The sequence below is a fragment of the Phodopus roborovskii genome, unplaced genomic scaffold (genome assembly GCF_943737965.1).
Source record: "Phodopus roborovskii unplaced genomic scaffold, PHOROB, whole genome shotgun sequence".
Taxonomy (NCBI): domain Eukaryota; kingdom Metazoa; phylum Chordata; class Mammalia; order Rodentia; family Cricetidae; genus Phodopus; species Phodopus roborovskii.
This window is the reverse complement of record NW_026126541.1, coordinates 32,508,617-32,529,545: the sequence shown is the minus strand read 5'-3', so window position 1 is coordinate 32,529,545 and position 20,929 is coordinate 32,508,617. Positions and strand designations below refer to the sequence as shown.

The 20,929-nt window shown below is 44.2% G+C and overlaps 1 protein-coding gene across 1 annotated transcript in view; it reads left to right on the top strand.

The window, feature by feature from the left end:
* Kank1 (KN motif and ankyrin repeat domains 1) overlaps positions 1 to 20,929 on the top strand; it is a 115,540-nt gene that overhangs the window by 45,906 nt on the left and 48,705 nt on the right. Inside the window, exon 2 of the mRNA XM_051200109.1 lies at positions 15,652 to 15,767. Within this exon, the coding sequence (XP_051056066.1) occupies positions 15,731 to 15,767 (37 nt within the window). The 5' untranslated portion in view covers positions 15,652 to 15,730. The remainder of the gene's footprint in view (positions 1 to 15,651; positions 15,768 to 20,929) is intronic.

Sequence of the window (20,929 nt, the reverse complement as noted above, 5' to 3'; positions counted from 1 at the left end):
AGGTTATTTCTCTAGGTGCTGCATTTTGTTCCTTGATTAGGAATGGTTGGAGCCGTTACTGGTGGGAAAGGAGAAAGAGGTTGCATTCAAGGGGAGGAGAAGGCAATCCTGGTGTGGTCACAGACGTCCCCAGCTGCTGATCCCATGGGCATCTCTGTGTAAAACCGTGTGGAGCAGCAATTCATTGTTCTTAATAATTTCTAAGTGCTCTTTTTTTGTTTTTTTTTTTAGTAAGCATAATATAATGGGGAAATAGATACAAGTAAGATACTTGGATCACATTCCAAACCTAAACATATGCATACCTGCTAACACACACACACACACACACACACACACACACACAAATAAAAATAAATCTTTTTTTAAAAAAAGTAACTGAGAAAATGAAGAATCATATGAACTCTTGGGAAGTATATATATATCACCAAACACCACAAGCAGATATAAAAAAAGAAAATATTTAAAAATAAATTGTTGTACAACATAGCTGTTTATGTTTCTCCACCAGAATAAGTTATTCTGGGTGACTCAGATTTCCAAACAACACAGGCTTTGCCCCTCTAACTGACTTTTCTATCCCCTTCTCATTTAACTGTCACTTCCTTTCAAAAGCTTTTGAAATTTAAATTTGTACTTGTAGACTTCCTTAAGCAATCTGTTGAATACGATTGACCTTTATTGAGGGAGGTCCGTCATTCCCAGTAGTAACTATCCTGTTGTGCGGTAACAATGACAAGGACCAGGAAACTGTTCCCCCAAATCGCTATCCTTACTGTCAGGGTTTGCGTCCTCCAAAGGAGGACGTCCTCCCAAGCCATCCCATTTGACAGGGGTGGGATCCCATTGTCAACAGAGCCTTCTCTAAACTGACAGTGTTTTATCTCATTGTGGGGATTTGAATGAGAATGGCCCCACAGGCTCATAAATTTCAATGCTGGGTCCCAGTTAGTGAAACTGTTTGAGAGGGATTGTGTGGTAATTTGAAGGAATATAATTGGCCCCCATAAACTCATAAGGAATGGCACTATTGGGAAGTATGGCCTTGTTGGAGTAGGTATGGCCTTGTTGGAGGAAGTGTGTCACCGTGGAGGTGGGTTTTGAAGTCTTATATTTGTCCAATTCACGCCCGGTATCTCAGACCACTTCCTGTTGCCTGCTGGTCAAGATATAAGAACTCTCAGCTCCGTCTCCAGCACCGTGTCTGCCTGCTGCCATTGTCTGCCATGAGAATAATGGACTAAAACCCCTGAACTGTAGGTGAGCCTTCCCAATTAGACGTTTTCCTTTCTAAGAGTGGCTGTGGTTGTGGTGTCTCTTTACAGCAATAGAAACCCTAACTAACTAAGACAGAAGTGGGTACCAGGAGTGGGATATTGCTTCGATATGCCTGACTGTGGTTTTGTTCAAGGGAATTTAGACCTTGGGACTGTGGATTAGAAAAAAAAAAAAAAACCAGTTGAATGCTGTAAGTGCTTGCTTGATGGGCCATCCTATTAGGAATGTGGAAGAAATGTCCTCCAAAGCCACCCGCACTCCCAACCCTTTGTGTAATCTGATCTAGGTGATGGGATGGGAGAGAGGGAAGGTTGCCATTGTCAATAGAGCTTTATCTAAACTTGAAATATTTTATCTTGTTGTGGAGCCTTGAATGAGAATGGCCCACATAGGCTCCTGTGTTTGGATGCTTGCTCCCCAGTTAGTGGAACTCTTTGAGAGGGATTGGGAGGTGTGGCCTTGTTGCTACTGGGGATGGATGGGCTTTGAGGTTTCAAAAGCCTATCTCAGGCAGTACATCTGTCTCCCTGCCTGTTTGCCTTCAGATGAGAATGCAGAGCCCTCAACCCCATGCCCAACTGGCTGCTACCATGCTTTCCGCCATGATGATCATAGACTAACCCTCTGAAACTGTAAGCAAGGCCTCAGATAAATGGGGCCTTTGATAAGTGTTGTCTTGGTCATGGTGTCTCTTCACAGCAATAAAACAGTATTTGTTTATCTGACTATTTGTTTGTATTAGTCTTCCAAATATTGTGACAAGTAGGCTCAGCTCTGGGTAAGATGTGCTTTCGTGGTATAGCAGCTTTCTGGCCTTTCCTGGCATGCTAGTACGCTCTGTTGTGAGGTGACAAGATGCCTTTTTGGTCTCTTTCTCTGCTTTTCCATGAAATATAGAAAAGCCACCGTTCTTATCTTTGGAACCATTCAGGTCTCAAAACTAGTAAAAATAAAAACCTATAGAAAACTAGTTCTTTTGGTTAGTGTCCATCCACTTTCATTCTGAAAATTCAGCTTTAGTTCTTTCTAAACAAAAGACAACATAGTACAGTTTACCTCATGGAAGGGTCCTGAGGGGAAGCATCCAGAGATAGCTGTGTCCTCTCAAGTGCCTTTGAAAGCATGGAGTGCTAGAGCTAAGCGTTCTGGCTTAGCTTGTTTCTTCAGAGCAGTGAACACTAAGTAAGCACTGAACAACTCAGTTCCTTCTTCTGGCCGACACACACACACACACACAGCCAAGATGAAGCATCAGCTCCCACCCACGCCCCCCCCCCAGTTGGTAGGGTGGGGAGTGATTTTCATAGCCATGCTGCGGTCCAAGGAGATGAAGAGTAAAGACTCTCCTCCATCCAGGGCACAGCACGTTCTGCTCTCAGACTGTGTGACACAGCCCACTGAAGGTGCAAGAGCACTTGTGCCGGTGTCCTTTTCCTTTGGCGCTTTCCAACTGCGTAATAGGAATGCCTTTATCTCTTTGATCTTGGATTATAGATCATTCTGATATGTTGAAAATGTGTATACAGGGCTGAGGATGCAGCTGTGTGGTAGACTGCTTGCCTGCTATGCACGGAACCTTCCGTTCCGTTCCAGCGCTCCATACACTAAACATGGTGGTATATGCTTATATAATTACAGCAGGAGATGGAGGCAGGAGGATGAATGCCCTAAGTAAATATTTCATATCATATGTGTGTATAGTCATTGTAATTTACCTTTCTCATTCAAAACTGAAAATGTAGACGAAGAAATGGAGAGGCATCAGTGCACTTTCTCATGGAATGTGTCCTGCTCTTCAAAGTTCAATTTTTATGTATTTTTTTATTTTATTTTATTTTTTGATTTTTTGAGGCAGGGTTTCTCTGTATTGCTTTGGAGCCTGTCCTGGCACTCACTCTGTAGACCAGGCTGGCTTCAAACTCACAGAGAACCACCTGCCTCTGCCTCCTGAGTGCTGGGATTAAAGGCATGCACCACCAACGCCCCGCTCAATTTTAATTAATTAATTGGAAATGTTGTCAAACACCAGCTCGGCTATGAGTGTGAGGTGCTGGGACACTGAGAATCATTGCACTCAGAGGGCTCACAGCCCAGTGTGGAAGGGCAGTGCTTGGTATGAAAGGCGCCATCACAAGCCAGGAGGCTCACTGCTCTGATCCTTATTTCTTCATCTGTCTCAGGCTAAGGCTCTCATAAAGCGAATATACGCCTATGGCCATGTGTAGTTTAGAAGCTGGGAGAACTAATGTCTGAAACCACATAGACAATACTGGACATCTGGTTAGAACAAGGGCTAGCCACTCGGCTCGTCAGAGCGGGGTACACTCCTGCAGGAATCATTTTGTCCACATTAATGTTAAGTAGCACAGCACTGGGAGCAGCAGTATGACATTGGCAGCCTCTCTTAGTACTGCCACTGTGCTTTTTCTATGGCGTGTTAACAAACTGGGCCGGGGCTTGTGGTATTAATGTCTACAGTGCCCATGCCATGATTTCCCAGTGTTTTTATTTACTGGCTTTCTTCATTTCCCCCTATTCTTTAATGGTAGAGAAATTATGTCTCAATTTGCCTGAGTCTGAACCATGGCCGTTGTCCTTGATATTCCATTTATTTCTCACTTTAATCATCTCCAAAGTTTTCCCCCTTGGACCTTAAGTTTTCTGGTCACTCTGCATCAAGGCACAGGGGGAAATTAGTGAAATTATTACGGTCCATAGCAACTGAGCTTGGGCACTGAACTGACCTACAGAGAGTGCATTTGGTCCGGGAACACCTGGGATGCCTCGCACAGATTGAAGTCGGCGGTTTCTGGTGTTCACCTGGCAGGGAACGAAGCTTTGACACTGTGGCTGGTCGGAGTGTCAAGGCTCACATTCCTCCTGAAAGTCCAGCGAGGGTTTCATGTGGTGTGAACACATGCACTAAAATGGGGTCTGTACCATTTTGAACCGTCATTCATCATGTCAGTCACCCGGGGGGGAGGGGGATAGGAATTTGGATGCACTGTTCTTGGGACTGCCTCAGTGACCCAGGAGAGTTTCTGGGTCTCTTGCGTTGCCTCTACTCATGTCCGTGCTTTGGGGATGTGTTTGTGTATACAAATGTTTATATATCCCTCTAAGGCCTCCTTCTAAGTATGTATTTTAATATATATTTTCCTTCATTCCTTCATTCCTTGTCACTGTTCCTTCTGTTTTCCACTGCCCCCCCCCTTTTTTTTTCCTTTCCGGTTTGTAACTCCCTACCTGCATAGATCCTACATGTGATGTGGCCACGGCTGTAGAAGAGGATGCAGGATGATGGGGTTAGGCTTGATTGCTGTTCCTCCATTTAGAAAGAGGAGCCAGGAACGAAGGACCCAAAACACCAAAAGGAATTTCTGGCAGTTCTGTCTTTTTATAGCAAAGGGATGGGTGGGTGTTACTTTGTGGGCTGCTTGCAATACCCAATATGATGGTATGAAGTTGTCCCTTGATGCTGGCCTTAATAAGGAATTTATTAAAAAGGTAAAGTGAAGGCCGGGTGGTGGTGGTGCGCGCCTTTGATCCCAGCACTCCGGAGACAGAGACAGGTGGATTTCTGTGAGTTCAAGATCAGCCTGGTCTATAAGAGCTAGTTCAAGGATAGTCTTCCAAAGCCACAGACAAACCCTGTCTCGAAAAACCAGGAAAAAAAAAAAACTAAAGTGATGCTTTGCTGTTTAATTATATTCCCTCCCAGTGTTTTCATCACTGGGCAGTTTGAGAAAAGTTCCGTTCCTGTCTTGCTAGGTTGAGCTCAAATGCACCTTTCTCTCTTGACAGTTGTTCTCTGTGTTTATAAGCCCCAAAGAAATGTGAATAAAGAAAAATCAGTGAGATGGGATGTTTTTAGTGTTGCCCTATTCTCTAGAAAGGGAGAAGTGTCGCAAAGATCTGTTTAAAACACCCTTGGGAAACTTTGATGTGGGGCTCTTACTGAACAGGCCCTGAGCTTCAGTAGTTCTGGGGTGTTGGCCCCAAACCATGGTTTCCAATCTGTTCTGAAGGATGCAGGCGCCGTCAGACCCTAAGCTGTGTGACAAAGTTTGAGTAGCAAGTCCTCAGAAGTGGGTGCTTCACCCACCTCTGACCCTGGGTGCTATTGTCCCTTCCCTGAGTTAGAGTGGCGCATGTGGTCCCCAGCTTTGAGGATGGCTGTGATTAGTTGAGATATTGGGGTGGGAGGAGAAACTACCTGGGACAAGGGCTTTAACTAATGTGCCTGTTCAAGAGAAGAATTAGGAGTGGAATTCCCAGAATTGGCTCCTCAGGGGCTGTGAAGACAGGAATGCAGGGCAGAGGGACAAGATAATGAGGAAGTGAGATAAGGTCCCCTTCCCTCCTGCCTCCATCCTAGGGGTGGACTGGGATTATTAACCATCAGTCCCTTTTACTCTTCGGAACAAAACCAGGGTACATTTCTGACTAGCTTGTGAGACTGCGTTCCACTTCACCAAGTGTCCTCATGTACACAGACAAGAATTTGGACATACCCTGTTCTCCGGAGCTGCTTCAGTGACACAGGGGAGGTTTCTACTCGCCCGGCATTGCATCTGATACCCATGTCTGTGCTTCTGGGATGCGTTTGTACATCTATAAGGCCATTTCCAAGATAAGTACGTATGTTAATATATAATATTTCCCCCCACATTCCTTGTCTTTTCCTTTTTCATTTTCAGAAAAGGGAATATTTAATTTTATGGCTTCAAACTTTTAAATTATTTTCTTTATGCCTGCAAGCCACGTTTGGCCGTGTCAACACCTCTGTGTCTCCGACACTGATCTGAGATTCTGACATTTTAATGCAGCAGTGCCAGAAAACTTCCTTTGCGGCTTGCTAGCCTTTGGAGGTGTCAAGAGGCAGTTCTAGAAGGTTTTTGATGAAAATGTCCTCCTGCTTCATGTTTCCGTCTGCCTGGTTGGTACATGGCAAGCTGGGGATACGGCGGTGGGTAGTGAGGCGCTCTGAGGAACTCAGGATGAGAAATTGAATGTTTTCTGTTAATTTGCCTCCAGTGCCTGCTGTGTACATACAGGAAAATAGAAACTGCTCTGAGCCGAGAGTGAAGAGTAAACACATAAGCTGGCGTGGAACAGCTCAGACGCCTTGTCAGATTCAAACCTACTGAAAGCACATTAGCTATTTTGCGGAGATTTTTGATATGCTCTTTGGTGTGCAAAACAATAAAATTGGGAATGGAACTCACTTCAAATTCCCTCCCATGTTTTTGGTTTCTAAGGAACAACACAATGCCATCCATATTTGTAGGGTATGAACAGGCTCTGTCTTTTTTCCTTGCTCACCCACCTCTTGGAATTTACTTAGAGGAAATTACCGGGGAATTATACACAGCAACCTGCCAAAACGTTGCAAAGTGAAAAATACTCTAAATATTTAGTAATTAAGGAAGGTCAAACAAAATATGTAACAAATATGAATGAATTCTATGCAGCCAGTAATAAAATAGTTATTGTCTTAGATAACTTGTGTTATGGTATGATGTGCGTGGGGGGGTTGTATTTAGTATTTTTAGATACGGTTTTTCTGTTTAGCTCTGGCTTGCCTGGAACTCACTCTGTAGACCAGATTGGCCTTGAATTCAGAGATCCTCCTGTGCCTGTCTCTTCGCCTCCCAGGTGCTGGTATTAAAGACTTGCACCACCAAGCCCAACTACAATGTTATATATATTATAAAGTAACATTTGGAAATAAACTCACTCATTTACAGGCACAGGGAAGAACCGGAAAGCATGTCCTCTCAAGGTTTCTGTACCTCGTGAGATGTTTAGCCATTGTTTATCCAGTGTTTGACAGGTCACTTTTGTCAAAGATGAGTGTCCCGTCCCCCCCCCACCCCCAACTATGTGGAGACCATGTACACCCACCTGTCAGTGGACTTCTGGGTTGCCACATGCTGGATATTGTGACTAATTCTGTAATAAGCATGGGGTTCAGTGTCTTTGGACAGTTTTTGGAAGCAAGTTACTGCATTATAGAGTAATTCTATTTCTTGTTTTAGGGGAGCCTCCGTACAGTCTTCCATTATAACTGTACCATTGATTTCAGTTCTGTTCATAGGACACACGCAGTCCTGTTTCTTCAGTCACCATCACTTGTTATCTTGGGCGACAGCTCTGTCCACCACTACACCACTGATGTCAGTTGTTTGGAGTTGGATGGGGACTGTGAGGTGATAATTCATTGTGGTTTTCATCTAATTCTGCCTTGCTTGACACTGACACCTGCTTGTCACCAGGTAGCATGTTATAAAGTGCTTCATCATAAAATGTATCCTAAGTAGAAACTTGTTATTGGAAAATCACACACACACACACACACACACACACACACACACACACACACACACCCTCACCCTCCCTCCCTCCCTCCCTGGGAGATTTCTCTTTAGCATAACCAAGCCTTTCTGAAACCAGAGGCAGGTGATAGCTTCAAGGTGGAATCCTCTTTTTGTGAGGTCCCAGGATCCAGTGATATTCCCTTCTGATGTATTGCTTTTAAGGTCTGTAAGCCTCAGAAACACACGCATGAGCCTGTTTTGTTTACCCTGTAGTATTCGATACTGTTTGTCATCACATACTGAGGTTTAGTATTTGTTTAAATAAATCATCAGAGCCAGGTTTCCTGTTGACAGCTTCCAAACCACTGAGAGTCTTTGTGTTAAAATCTTGGACCATTCCTGGTTCAAGCCTTGAAACTTAGTTTCTTCCTGGTGACTTCCTGCCAAGCTGTGGGGTTAAGAACATCTGCTGTACATTGGGGTCTCCTAGAAACTTACTAAAGTGCACCTCACTGGGCGTGGCTCCTGGAGACCTGGCCCATGGCTAAGACGATCTGATGATTTTCATTTCTTTTTTTTTCTTTGATTGAAAATACTTTCCTCACATAATATATCCCGATTATGGGTTCCCCTCCCTCTACTCCCCCAGTTCCTTCCCAATTCCCCTCCAGATCCACTCCCTTTCTCTCTCTCTCTCGTTAGAAAAGAGCAGGCAACTTGGAGTAACATTAAAATATAACAAAATAATAAGATAAAACAAAAACTATCACATTGGAGTAGAACAAGACCAAAATAAAATAAAATAAAATAAAATAAAATAAAATAAAATAAAAAAGGAAAAGTGCCCAAGAGAAGGCACAAGAGTCAGAGACCCACCCATTTTCACACTCGATAATATTCAGGCATCCTCAGCTGCAACCACTTAGAGCATCACCTGTGCACATTCACTGCATCCCCTTTTAAAAGGGCCTGCCCAGCTCCGGTATCTCTCTCTCCCTCTCTTCCTCCCTTCCCCTCCCTCCCTCTCCCTCTCCTCTTTTCTCTGCCTGGATCTCTGTCTCTACCCCCCCACCCCTTTTCTGCTGTTCCCGTCCCTTCCCCTCCCACCTTTTCCCATTTCCTTTCCCCTAATAAACCCTCCACGTGCGCTCTGTTGCATGGTGTCTTTCTCTCTCTCAAGTCACTTTTTAAATTACAACACTCATAAAAACACTAAATTGGAACATTTCTTACAAAATTCTGGGAGGCAATGCTGCTGCTCCTGCTGTTGTGGGGACTTCGCTCTAAGATAAACCATTTTAAGGTTAAGACTCTGAGGGTATGTGACTGGTTCCACTTTACTTAGTGACGGCTCCAGTAATAATATGGATCAGTTGAAAAATAATCTTAGAGGATGTCACTGGAAAATATAATCCCATAGGAAGTAAAGGGAAAGTTTCCTCTGAGAGCAGCAAATGAGAACATTTAAAATTATTTACACAGGGCACATTTAAAGTCTTCCAAGTACAGGAACTGAATTATCTTACATCTGTTAGTCTGGTTCTGTTTTGGCTTTTTGAGACAGGGTTTTGCTGTATAACAGCTGTCATGGAACTCGCTCTGTAGATCAGGCTGGCCTCAACTTCACAGAAATCTGCTTGCCTCTACCACCCAGCATTAGTCTTGTTGTTAATGTCAGACTAGGGAACAGTACTGATATTTCAACTCATGAAGAATGGCAGGCAGAATTCTTTCTCAGCCAGGACAGGGCACGGGGAACCTGGCCATACTTGTAAATCAAAGTTTAGCTTCCGTTAGGATTGTTTCTCCACAGTCATCTGCATGAGGAGGACCAGGGCAGGTGAGAACTTGCTGCTTCGTTGTGCCTCACCTAAGAGATGTTCTCCTCCAAAGTCAACAAGAAGTGAGAGGTGTTTGTGAAGGGAAGAGCGTGCTTGTGACTGCACTCCATAGTCCGTCACATGTGGGGGTCAGGAGAGAGGTGGCTGTCGCTATCCAATGAACTTTCACCCCAGAAAGTTTCCTGGCAAGAAACTTCGCAAACATTAGTTCTTATTGTAAGTACAGGAAGCTATGTCTGCCCCCAGCAACCCAGCTGGAGCAGAGTCAGTGTGGGGCCCTGAAAACATCTAGAGGCTTCCAGGTGGCACTAGCCTGCCCACGGCTCCTACACACCCTGGGAAAGATATCGGTGTCCTTTTGTGGTGTTGGGTGGATGTGGATGAGCAATAGGGGTCTATGAGCCAGCACAGCACACCCACACCCACTTGGGGACAAAGTGAGTACTTAAGGAGACAGATGTGATCATGGGAACTTTTCAAGTAAGGCCAAAAGGTGAGCTTTGGGGACAGTCGATCATTAAGCATCCCGGTAACCTACATGTGGTGTAGGATGGGTGTGTGACTCCTTTGCTCAGTGCTATACTCAACGTTCACAGTCAACCTGGCTTATGGTGTCCAGACACAGAATGAATGAATGAATGAATGAATGAATGAATGAATGAATGAATGAATGAACGAACGAACTTATTCACTGGTGCTTATTTTGTTTTCTCCTTAACATCTGCATTTTAGTGTCTGTGATAAAAATACCTACTTCAGCCTTTTATCTGGGATTTACTCAAAACACAAAACTGTAAATATAGCTAGTTGTGTAGACAAACAGCCTAAAAATACCCCAGTAAGCAAACCGCAGCCTTCTTTCTCCACTAAATAAAACCCAGTATCTAGGTAAGAGTCTAATTTATATCTTGATCGATAGTAAAAGTCGGTCCCTCCCTCCCTTCCTCCCTTTCTTCACCTCTCCCTCCCTTTCCTATCAAAAGAAAATGATCTGCTGTAGCCAAGGGTCCCCATGAGGTTTAAACATACTAGGTATCATGTCTGTAAAACAAGCCACACCCCATCCCCTACCCCTCACTCCATTCCCTCCCCACCCCTCCCCCAGATGGTCAGAAGCCAGTACTCACAGGGGATCATTGGGAGAGAATCTAATCCTGAACAGTGGCCACAGTGACATAGCTTTTAATTGTTGCCATTAATTAGATATTGACTGCCTTTGCAGAGTCTATAGGACAGTTGTATGGGATGTGTAGACAGTTGTATAGGATGTAATGTGTATGTTAAGTAAGGTTTTTGGAGGCTTGTTTGAAAGACTAACTTAAGTAATTGAGATGTACAGTTTTTAAAATTGGAGCAAAGGTACTTGTGCATCTACTTGTCCAGTTGCTTTTGGTAGAGTCTGTTTCCTTCAGGTCTCTCTCTGAGTTGTCTTAAGCCATCTTGCTTCGTTTGCACTCCTGTCTAAAAGCAGTGTGAGTCAAGCATCCTTGCACTGAGCCTATGCATCCCTGTGCAGGGTTTAAAAGGGACATTACGTGTTTGTACCTGTATGTTCTCTTGTGTCAAAGCCTAGTGCTCTGACTGCTAATCCTATAAGCACAGGGCAGGCTCAGCTGTATCTGCTCAGTCATGTAGCTATGTGACTGGGTCATTCTAAGCCTTCAGTACTTGTAAAATGAGGGAATGGATTTTAGTGTTTGCAGGTTCTTAGAAGTGGAAAACAAGGTGATCAGTGTGTTTAAATAAAAACTGTTCAGAATGTATCGTAACATCACCATTTCTTAAGATTTCTTTCAGACTTTACCCCTTAACAAGGATCTGTCTTACAAGTGAATGCAGTCCCTCTTCTTCCTTCTCTCAATCCTCTCTCCCTCCCTTCTTTCTTTTTTATAGTGCTGAGAGCCAAGCCCAGGACCTTACACATGTTAAGCACATGCTGTACCATGTATTAACCTCATCATCCACCCAATATAGTTTTAGCGAGCATTTTATTTTTAATTTTTAAATTTTTATTTATTTTTATGTATATCAGTAGTTTGCTTGTGTATGTGTGTGTCTGTGTACCACGTAGATGCAATGCCCACAGAGGTCAGGAGAGGGCACTGGATCCCCTAGGACTGGAGTTACAGATCATTCTGAACTGCCATGTGGGTGCTGGGAATCGAACCTGTGTCCTCTGGAAGGACATCCAGTATGCATAACCACTTAGCCATCTCTCCAGCCCTGGTCATTTTTATCATTTTATCATCATTTAATTAGTAAAATATGTTTTCACATCAGCATCACTCAACAGTGCATCATGTAGTGGGTGAGGTTTCCCATTTCAGTTTTAAGAAATCCTAGCAAGGGATGAACTCGTTAGCTGCAGCATTACAGTCAGTGTTGTCCATTGGCACCATGTCCTAAGCAATTCGGTGACACTTGATTTACAGAGGTAACCATGTGGGTCTATGTCTCTGTGTGTGCATGTGCAAGTGTGAGAATGTGTGTGTATGTTTGCCTTAGTTTCTCCAACTGCTGTCTTTCATTGGTATGCTCTTCACAGAACTCCATTGAGTTCCTTCATTTCAGCTGATGTAACATATTTGTGAGGTCAACTCTTTATCTTGTTCACTGAGCTACTATACTTGGGCTACTTGGGAGATGATCTTCAGTCCCACCCAGACTCTGGAAATAAAGAGAGAAGGCACAATCTTCATTTTCTCATTTGAAGCATTTCCCCAAACCATAAGAAAAGCTTTTTGTAGGTATCAGAATTCAGCCACAATCGCATCACTGGAGTTAGTGGCTGCACTCTCCTCCAAGGGGGGGGAAAAGAAATATTTTATTGAGCTGTAACAAAGGAATGGACCATGGCCATCCTCTGCCTTCTTCAGTGGGCCGCATTTCACGAGGAAGAGCAAGTCGGCACAACTGGAAAGCCATCTGTCAAATGGAATAATACCTGGGAGGCACAGGTCCACAATTTACAGCTGTTCTCAACACAGGCGCTGCCAGCTGCCACATCCCGTGACAGGGTGCCTTGTTATTTTATCTGTGACATGCTTGTAGCTCCTAATTTTAGGCTTCCTTCTTTTTATTGGATTGTTCTGTTTTAGGAGAGGGTGGGAGAGGCCAATTTGGATCTGAGATAAAGATCTCCTGCCAGGTGAGGGAGGTTCAATAACGAGAGAGAGAGAGAGAGAGAGAGAGAGAGAGAGAGAGAGAGAGAGAGAGAGGGAGAGAGGGAGAGAGAGGGAGAGAGAGGGAGAGAGGGAGAATGTGTGTGTGTGTGTGTGTGTGTGTGTGTGTGTGCTGGGCCAAAAAGTCCATGAAGCTTGCCTGGGAAGCCTGGGCACATCTCCACTCAAATACCTTGACACATACTTCATTCACCCCTAACACCCACAGCTTGTCTCTTCTTGCCTTCTGTATGCCCTCAGTAGGTTAAATGGTGGTATTGATGAGCCTCTCTGAACTGACACCAGAGTACAAACCTGAGAAGCCACTGAGGGGCCAGCAAACGGGTTCGGCCTCAGGTTTGTGAGGTTTTTGTTGAGGGTTTTAGAAGTGTGATTAGTTGAATGATTCCAGAAGCTTGGCTTTTCTCCTTGCCCACTCCTCCTCTCGAGTCTTTCCTGGCCCCACATTCTTTTTTAAAGGCCTTACCTGGCAGATGTGGGTAATCATTTCTGTTCTTGAAAGCTAACGTTCCCTCTGTCCCTTGCCTTTTAACCCAGCCGCCTACCATGGTGCACAGCTTGGTGCCTTGCAAGTTCAGTGCCCCTGTTTCCCAGGGAGTGTCCGGTGAGTGCTTCCTAATCAGAGAGATTAGAGCCATCTTGCCCTGGTATGCAGAAGCTGGCAACCGGCAGCGAGTGGAAGACTCGCTATCTGGTTTCTGCCCGTGGCACTCCGAAGTAACTGGAAGAGCGTGCAGGGGGACATGCCTGACAGAGCAGCCTGTAACAACAACAAAATGTCCTTCTGACTTTGCAGCTATGAACACTGAAGAAAATTTCATCAGCTAAGGAGCAAGGTTCTCGCCCAATGTGATCACTAACATCAGCCATCTATTCCCTTCATTCTTATTTAAAAGTATTGCCAACATCCTGTGTGTTCAGAAGGAGCCTGAGAGTTGCCTGTTATGTGGGAGTCATATTCTTGCATCTCCCCTTTCAAAGCAAGATGAGTCCAGACACTGGATTATTGTTGTCGTTACTGTTGTTGAAATAAGGCGGGAGCCAGTATCATTGGTAGGTGTATCAGCCAGGTGCAACCACAATGGACATCCTGGTTCATTCACTTCTGATTTTTAATTAAATGCACAAGCACACATTTAAAAAAAAAAAAAAAAAAAAAAAACCCGCAGGTTTAGGATTTGATTGGTACCATCTTTTGCTTGTTTGTTTTTGTTTTTCAAGACAGAGTTTTCTCTGTAGCTTTGGAGCCTGTCCTCGAACTATATGTAGACCAGGCTGGCCTTGAACTCCCAGAGATATGCCTGTCTCTGCCTCCCAAGTGCTAGGATTAAAGGCGTGCGGCCCCACTGAGAGGCTGGTAGCATCTTTTTTAAAAATCATGGTGTACTGATGCATGCGACAATTTAGATTTTAACAGCAGTTAGAAATTAATGAATGTTGGCTGTCCTCTGCATTATCAGTGTTAATATCACATTGAGTTTTGTGGGGTAGGTGTGTTGGTATGTGTACACACACAGACATATAACACCTATTGTTAACTTGCAGTTTTTATTTACTTGAGTGGCGAGTCAATGCATGTGCCATGAGTGTTTGTAGAGCACTTACTATAGAGGCAGGGGCTGCTGCTGCTGCTGCTGCTGGCCTGTGTACTCCTACCTACCCGGCCTATTGACTTGTACCCATTCTCCTGGCTCTGCCTCCCATCCCACAGGAGATGCTGGCTTGCTGGCTTTGAGCCACCACGCCTGGCTTTTGATGTGGGTGCTGAGGTTGAACTCAGGTCCTCTGGCTTGTGTAGCAAGCAGTTTTACTTTCTAAATCATCTCACCAGCCCTGTCTTGGTTTTTAAAAAAATCAATTTACAGTGTTTTACCATATCCTTAACAAATCTCCATGATTTCAGTGGTTGTGCTAGGATGGCGAATGTTTCCACTGTTATTTTAGCACACTCTTGTCCCTGAGAAGTCACTTGGCTTCCTGGCTGCTACTTCACAGGGAGGTCTGGAGTTAGGATGATGGATCATTAGTGTTCTTGTTTATAATTATTTACTTTCTTTTCCAGTTTTTCTATAGAGAAGCATTTTGAAAAAGCAATGGTTACCACAGTATTTTTTTTCTAGCTTCTCTCTTGTTTCAAAGTTTATAACTGTTATATGTCTCCACTCAGTAATCCATGATTACCTTTAGCAGAAAGTCAATGTAAAATCAGAAACAGTGTCTCCAATTGTGTGTCATGCTGTCTTTAAAGTTTGTCCAACAGAACAAAGCAAGATACTGAAGGTTTTGATTGTTTTAAGACAGGACTGATGACTGGGTTATGGTGTTGGCGACTGCCTTTAATCCCATCACTCAGGAGGCAGAAGGAGGTGGATCTCTGTGAGTTCGAGACTAGCATGACCTACAGAGTGAGTTCTAGAGTTACACAGAGAAACGCTGTCTTGAAAAACGAAAGAGAGTGAAAGGGAGGGGGGGGGGGCTGGATGGCACCATATTAGCATTTTAGCAATGTGACTGCATAGAAAAATGGGACTGGGAAAAGGACTTGATAGATAAAAAGAATTTATACAGAGTTTACCTATAAGGGACAGGGCATCTGATGCAAGAACTGCAACAGATTGCAGTTGATAAAGGGAATTGTTGAACCAGCTTATAGAAAGGCAGATGAGCTTCAAAGCCGTTATACATAGAAACTATTATATGTAATTAAAAATATATTATATGTAATTAAAAATATAGAGAGCACTGAAGAGGGACATGTGTCAGGTGTCCTACTTCCTGAGCAATGGGTGTTTGGGAGCCAGCTCTCTCCCCTCAGAGTGTGTTGTTTTCGGTCCGGACACTGGTAGGCCGGTGGGCATGCCATTCCTCTGGCAGCTTTGGGGCCAGGGTCTCATGCAGCCACCACCTGCATCCTCAGTCTGTCTCCATGCTAATCTGCTTTCTCCAGCGCAGTCACCTCTGTCCACAGAAACCAAGGTTTACAGCTCTGCCATCTTGGAGGTTCTGATGGTTCTCTCTTTGTCATTTCAGGTCGAAAGCCTGTGGGAACTTGCTGTATGAAATTCGTACAAATCCTCCCTGCTTCGTCCATCCTTGGATTTGAGCCAGCATGGCTTATACTACGAAAGTCAATGGCTATGGTGCAGGTAAGTGCTCTCAGATTCTAGAGGGAGGGAAGGGTATGTCTTTGCTCAAGTTGCTTTTTTCCCCTCTCTTTTAATAATGGATAGATAATAGTAAGTGGCCTAGAGAAGTAGAATTTCACAGCAACTTTCTGTCTTGTTAAAGTTGTTTCTTCTTTAATCTCTTAGAAAACTTGCCTTAAAACACACACACACACACACACACACATACACATTTTTGTAGGGGGGCATCACAAGACAACTTTGTGGGTATCGATGCTAACCTTCTATCATGTAGGGTTGGGACTCAGGATCAGTCTTGGCAATAAGTGCCTTTACCCCACTGAGCCATCTGACCAGCCTTTGGTTTTCTCTTTAAGACAATTCTTCCCTGAAAGAGAAGGTGTGTTGGTATGTTGAGAGAGAAATGTAAAATATCTTGAATGCTGATCTGAGCATAAGGCATACTCACTCAACTTAGACTTCTCTGAGTAGTCACTAGATAAAGGGCAACCCACTTTTGATTCTGCAGCCCAATTCCTAGGAGTTTTGTTTGATGAGACCATCCATGGGAAAGGGGTGGAGTGGACAGGAACAGAGCCCAGATACATGTGTTTGTTTCTTCTTAAGTAACAGTAAATCCCTAAGTTCAGTCAGTTATGTTGGCTATAATTCACCGAGTGATCTTGTCTTTATTTGGTGGTGTGGCAGTTCCCAGCATAAGGTTCTTTTGTTCCCGTCTTATTAATTCACACATCACACATACCATAATGACATGCAGGCTACAGATGGCCTTACTGAAAGGCAGAGGCATGGATGGTACCAGTGCAGTGCAGATGGTCAAATAAGGTTCACAACCAGGGCAAGCAGAAGCAGAGTGCACTGCCTGACCAAGTCCTGATGAGTGGCACCCAAGTCTGAGCTGCCACCCTGGGGACAGTCTGAAGTCCAGTGCTTATCGATCTGATCCTGTGATGCTTGTACCAGGCGGTGGTGTGACAGGTCCCTGGGTGACTGTGTCCCCATTGTTAGCTCTCCCCCCTTCATGGGACCCAGCTGAGGGGGTCATATTCATCATGGATCTGGTATGTTCCATAAGCTTTTGGGCCTGGCTTTTCTGTGTCTCCAGCCAACTTTCCTAAGTTGATAGTAACTCTTTACTTGGGTGACCAAGCTGTGTGCTGCTTCCTGGTTCCCGGTGTACTAGTAGCAGTGTCTGAGACAGAGACTCATTCTGACTCCGCATATGATTGAAAGAGAGCCACCTGTTGCTTCATAAAAATGGAGTCACTCTGGACAAGGCCTAGCCTGAAAGCTACTACTGTTCCATACAATACGGAGTAACTTCGAGTAGAACATAGCTTGGTGGCCACAACGAAGAGAATTTATGCTGTAAACAAACTCCTTTTGGAATATATAACAAGCTATATTTTTGAAACATGAAGACCTGAACTTTGATTCTCACTTGGGTTATATTAGAGACTTAACATATTTTGAATAGCAGTTTGCTTTTGTAAGATTTGAGAGATTTGTAGAATAAATGGGGGAGGGGTCATCCTATTAGATAATACGTAACCAAAGATGATAGCCTGTGGGGAAAAAAGCACTCGGAGTATTAATTCCTTTCTTGAAAACTTGCTGTGGAGCTGAATGATTGGCCGCCGAAGGCTTTTTTTCTCAGAGCCTGACCCCAGAGTCCTAGCTTTGCTGACTCGGCACCCTCCGGTGGCAGCATTGTATGCAGGAGGGGCAGATGAGCTTCAAAACTCTTAAATATAAACTATTCTAGACTTCGGTTAGCAGTTGTGTTCTGCTCAGTTAGCATTTGCACTCCGCTCCCGTGGTAGAGATCTGTTTCACCCTCTGCCTCCCCTCTTCCTGACCTCGCCTTGTTCTGCCCTCCCCTTCCCCTTGCTCCTGAGATGTGGTGGTATCTGGTGGCGGCAATAACTCCCCCACCCCCACTTGGTTTCCTGCCTACTAGGTCTGGGCATCAAGTGCAAAGTAAGGGAAAGCCCTCAGATCCCTGTGTTCCAGGATGCATAAGTATGAATGGTTACTGTAAGCAGGTGTCTGGTCCAGACAAGGGGAAGAAGAATCCTTGCTTACAGTAGTACAAGTACTTCTGAGCCAGGGTTCTCAACCTTCCTAACGCTGCTTACCCATGATGTGGTGGCCCCCAACCATAGAATTATTTTCATTGCTATTTGATAACTGTACTTTTGCTAGTTTTGAATGGTAATGCAAATATCTGTGTTCTCCGATGGTCTTAGGCCACCCTCATAGTAAAAGTGGTCCCAAAGGGGTTATGACCCACAGGTTGAGAACTGCTGCTTTAAGCAAATCAGTCATACACAGTTGCTGAATTAGCACACATTGGATCTATGTGCATATGATGCTCATTAGATGCAAAGTAGAAAAGTGTTGCATTCTCTAAAAAAAAAAAAAAAAAAAAAAAAAAAAAAGGTGACTCCAAAATCCTTGGTACTACTACCACTCAAAAATAGTTTTCTTACTTTCCAAACTGTCACGTTTTAAATATTTTAGTTGATAAAGGATTTTCTTATCAAAACCATTGTTTTGTGTGGGGTCCCCCCCCCCTCATTTTATATTACAGGGGAAATACTTGCCCGTGGTTTAAAATGCAAAAGTATATGCTGATTATGAACATAGAGTTTTGAGGGGCTGGGAAAACTTCTAGGAGATGTTACGTTCAGGTCTCAGCAACTGTACCCATGAGCCAGCTCTCTCACCCACCTGAAGGTCCTGCTTTAGGTCTCCAACTCCCTTCCCTGTTCTCCATAGGGGTCCGCCCTCACACATACACACCCCATGCACATAGTCATGACCAAGAAATAATTCTTTTTAAAAGTTAGTTTTGTGTGTTAAGTTTTTTTGGTCACCTTGACCCAAGCTGGAGTCATTTAAGAAGAGGTAACCTCAATTGAGAAGAAGATGGCGGCCTGAGTTTGGCCTCAGGCGAGCCATTTTCTTGGTGGACAGTTGATGTGGGAAGGCCCAGTCAATCGTGGGTAATACTACCCCTGATTAGGTGCTCCTGGGGTACATAAGAAAGGAAAATAAGGAAGTCACACAAGAAAACAAAACAAAACAAAACAAAAACAGTAAGCAGCATTCCTCCATTGTCCCCTTGAGTACTTGACTCAGGGTTATGTTTGAGTTCCTGCCCTGACTTCTTCTTCATCAGTGAACTGTGATGTGGAAGTATAATCCAAATGAATCCTTTCATCCCCAAGTTGCTTTTGGTCTTGGTGTTTTATCTATTGTAACAATAAAAGAAGCTGAGACATTGTGTATGGGGGGAGGGCAATTAGTGGGGGCCAGTTACTGATCTGTCCTCTGAGGAAAAGGCGAAGTTATTTGGGGTCATCTAGTAGACGTTTTAGATGAAAGCTATATGTTTGCAGGTCCCCTATCCCCAATAAAGTCATATCTATGATTTCTTAGAAATTACACATCCCTTAAATGTGGTCTTCCAAATCCTTTCCCCAAAAATGACTGTTTGGGGTTTATTGAACATGAATAGGAAACACTTTTCATGTTCTTATGAATCAAGGAAAAGAGGCCAACAAAAAGCACCCCAAGACCAAATAACCCTGTCTCTCAGAAGGACTGGCCGGCTGCACACTGACACTGCTTAGGGTTTATGCTGGGTAAGGAGTGGCCCCTATGTCCTCCCAACTCCAGCTTCTCCACAGAGCCCTGGAGATGGAGTGGGCAAATAAGAGCATTAATGTTGTAATTTATAAATGATCCTTAGGACATGGTTCTGACAGAGGTGAAGATTGTGTGAGGGGTGCACGTGTCTACCTGCACTGTCCAGCATAAGATAAACCCTGCGAGAACACAGCAGTTGCTGAGCTATGTGCCAGGTACTGTTTGTATAGGATGTAGCAATGAACAAAACAGGCATGAATCTCTGCCCTCCGGGATTGTATACCGTGGAAGCCAGGGTCTCCTGTGGACAGGGATGCTAAAATAGGACGTGTGTTTACACAACTGAAGTGGCCTGTATCTGAGGTTCACATTTAACCGGTGATCTGCTTCTGCTTGCTAAACCTGGCCAACCTGCCCCTCCCAGTTCCCTTCCATTGGCATCACCCTCCTTGCCACTCACCCCTCCGCATCAGTTATCATCTTTACACTGTCTGGTTTTAGCAGAGCGCCAACACTCCACTTCTATCCACTGGCACAATTCGTATGCGTTCATTCAAAACACGGCTGGTGACAGCAGGATCTGCTCTCTGGAGCTTGTCTCATCAGAATTGCTCGACTCTTCTGTAACTAGCTGGCAGTAAACAGGGATCATTGGTTAGGAAAGTAGCCCAATTTCTCCGGGGGTTCTCAAAAATGGGGACAATCTGCTCTTCACCCAAGTTCCCAAGTTGTGTCTTAAACTGGCTACACTGATTGATACCTCTCTAAACACTAATTAATGTTGTGAAACTTTAATTAGACCTTAGGATTCCTTTAGAAGCCAAATAACAAGTGGCTGATTTGTCAGACGAAGATAATAACCTGTGTCTTCTCTTCTTCACAAGACAGGCGTGAAGAAAAAAGTAAGCAAAGCTGTTAACTTTACCGTGCATTATTTTGTGGTTCTTTTGAGACAGGGTCTCCCAGGCTGCCCTTAAACTCAGTCTCCTTTTGGCCGGAGTACTGGGATTATAGGCATGTGCCCTTACACCTGGTTTGGAAGAACACTTTTTAAGACACAAGTCCTAGTCAGACATCAGGGGACAGACCAGTTGTCCTTGCCTTGTTGCCCCTGTCATGAACCCCTGCTCTGGTACCCTCAGGTGGAACCTGGACAGATGCTGAGGTGTAGGTGCAAGCCTGTTCTCTCCCTCCACCCCACCCCCAATAGTTAAATGGATGAGCATAGCTACGTGACTTTTCTGGCCACTGTTACCATCTTTATGTTTGCTAATAGTTGCCTTCCCACCTTTATGGCTTCTTCCTCTTGTCAATCTGTCTTTCTTCAGATGTCTACTTACAATGTCTGAGCCATTATTTACTGGCTGCTTTAAATTTTTAAATTATTGGGGCTGGAGAGATGCTCAGAGGTTCAAGAGCATTTGCTGCTCTTGCCGAGATCCTGGCTTTGGGTCCAAGCACTCAAATGACAGCTCACAACTGTAACTCCAGCTCCAGGGGATCTGATT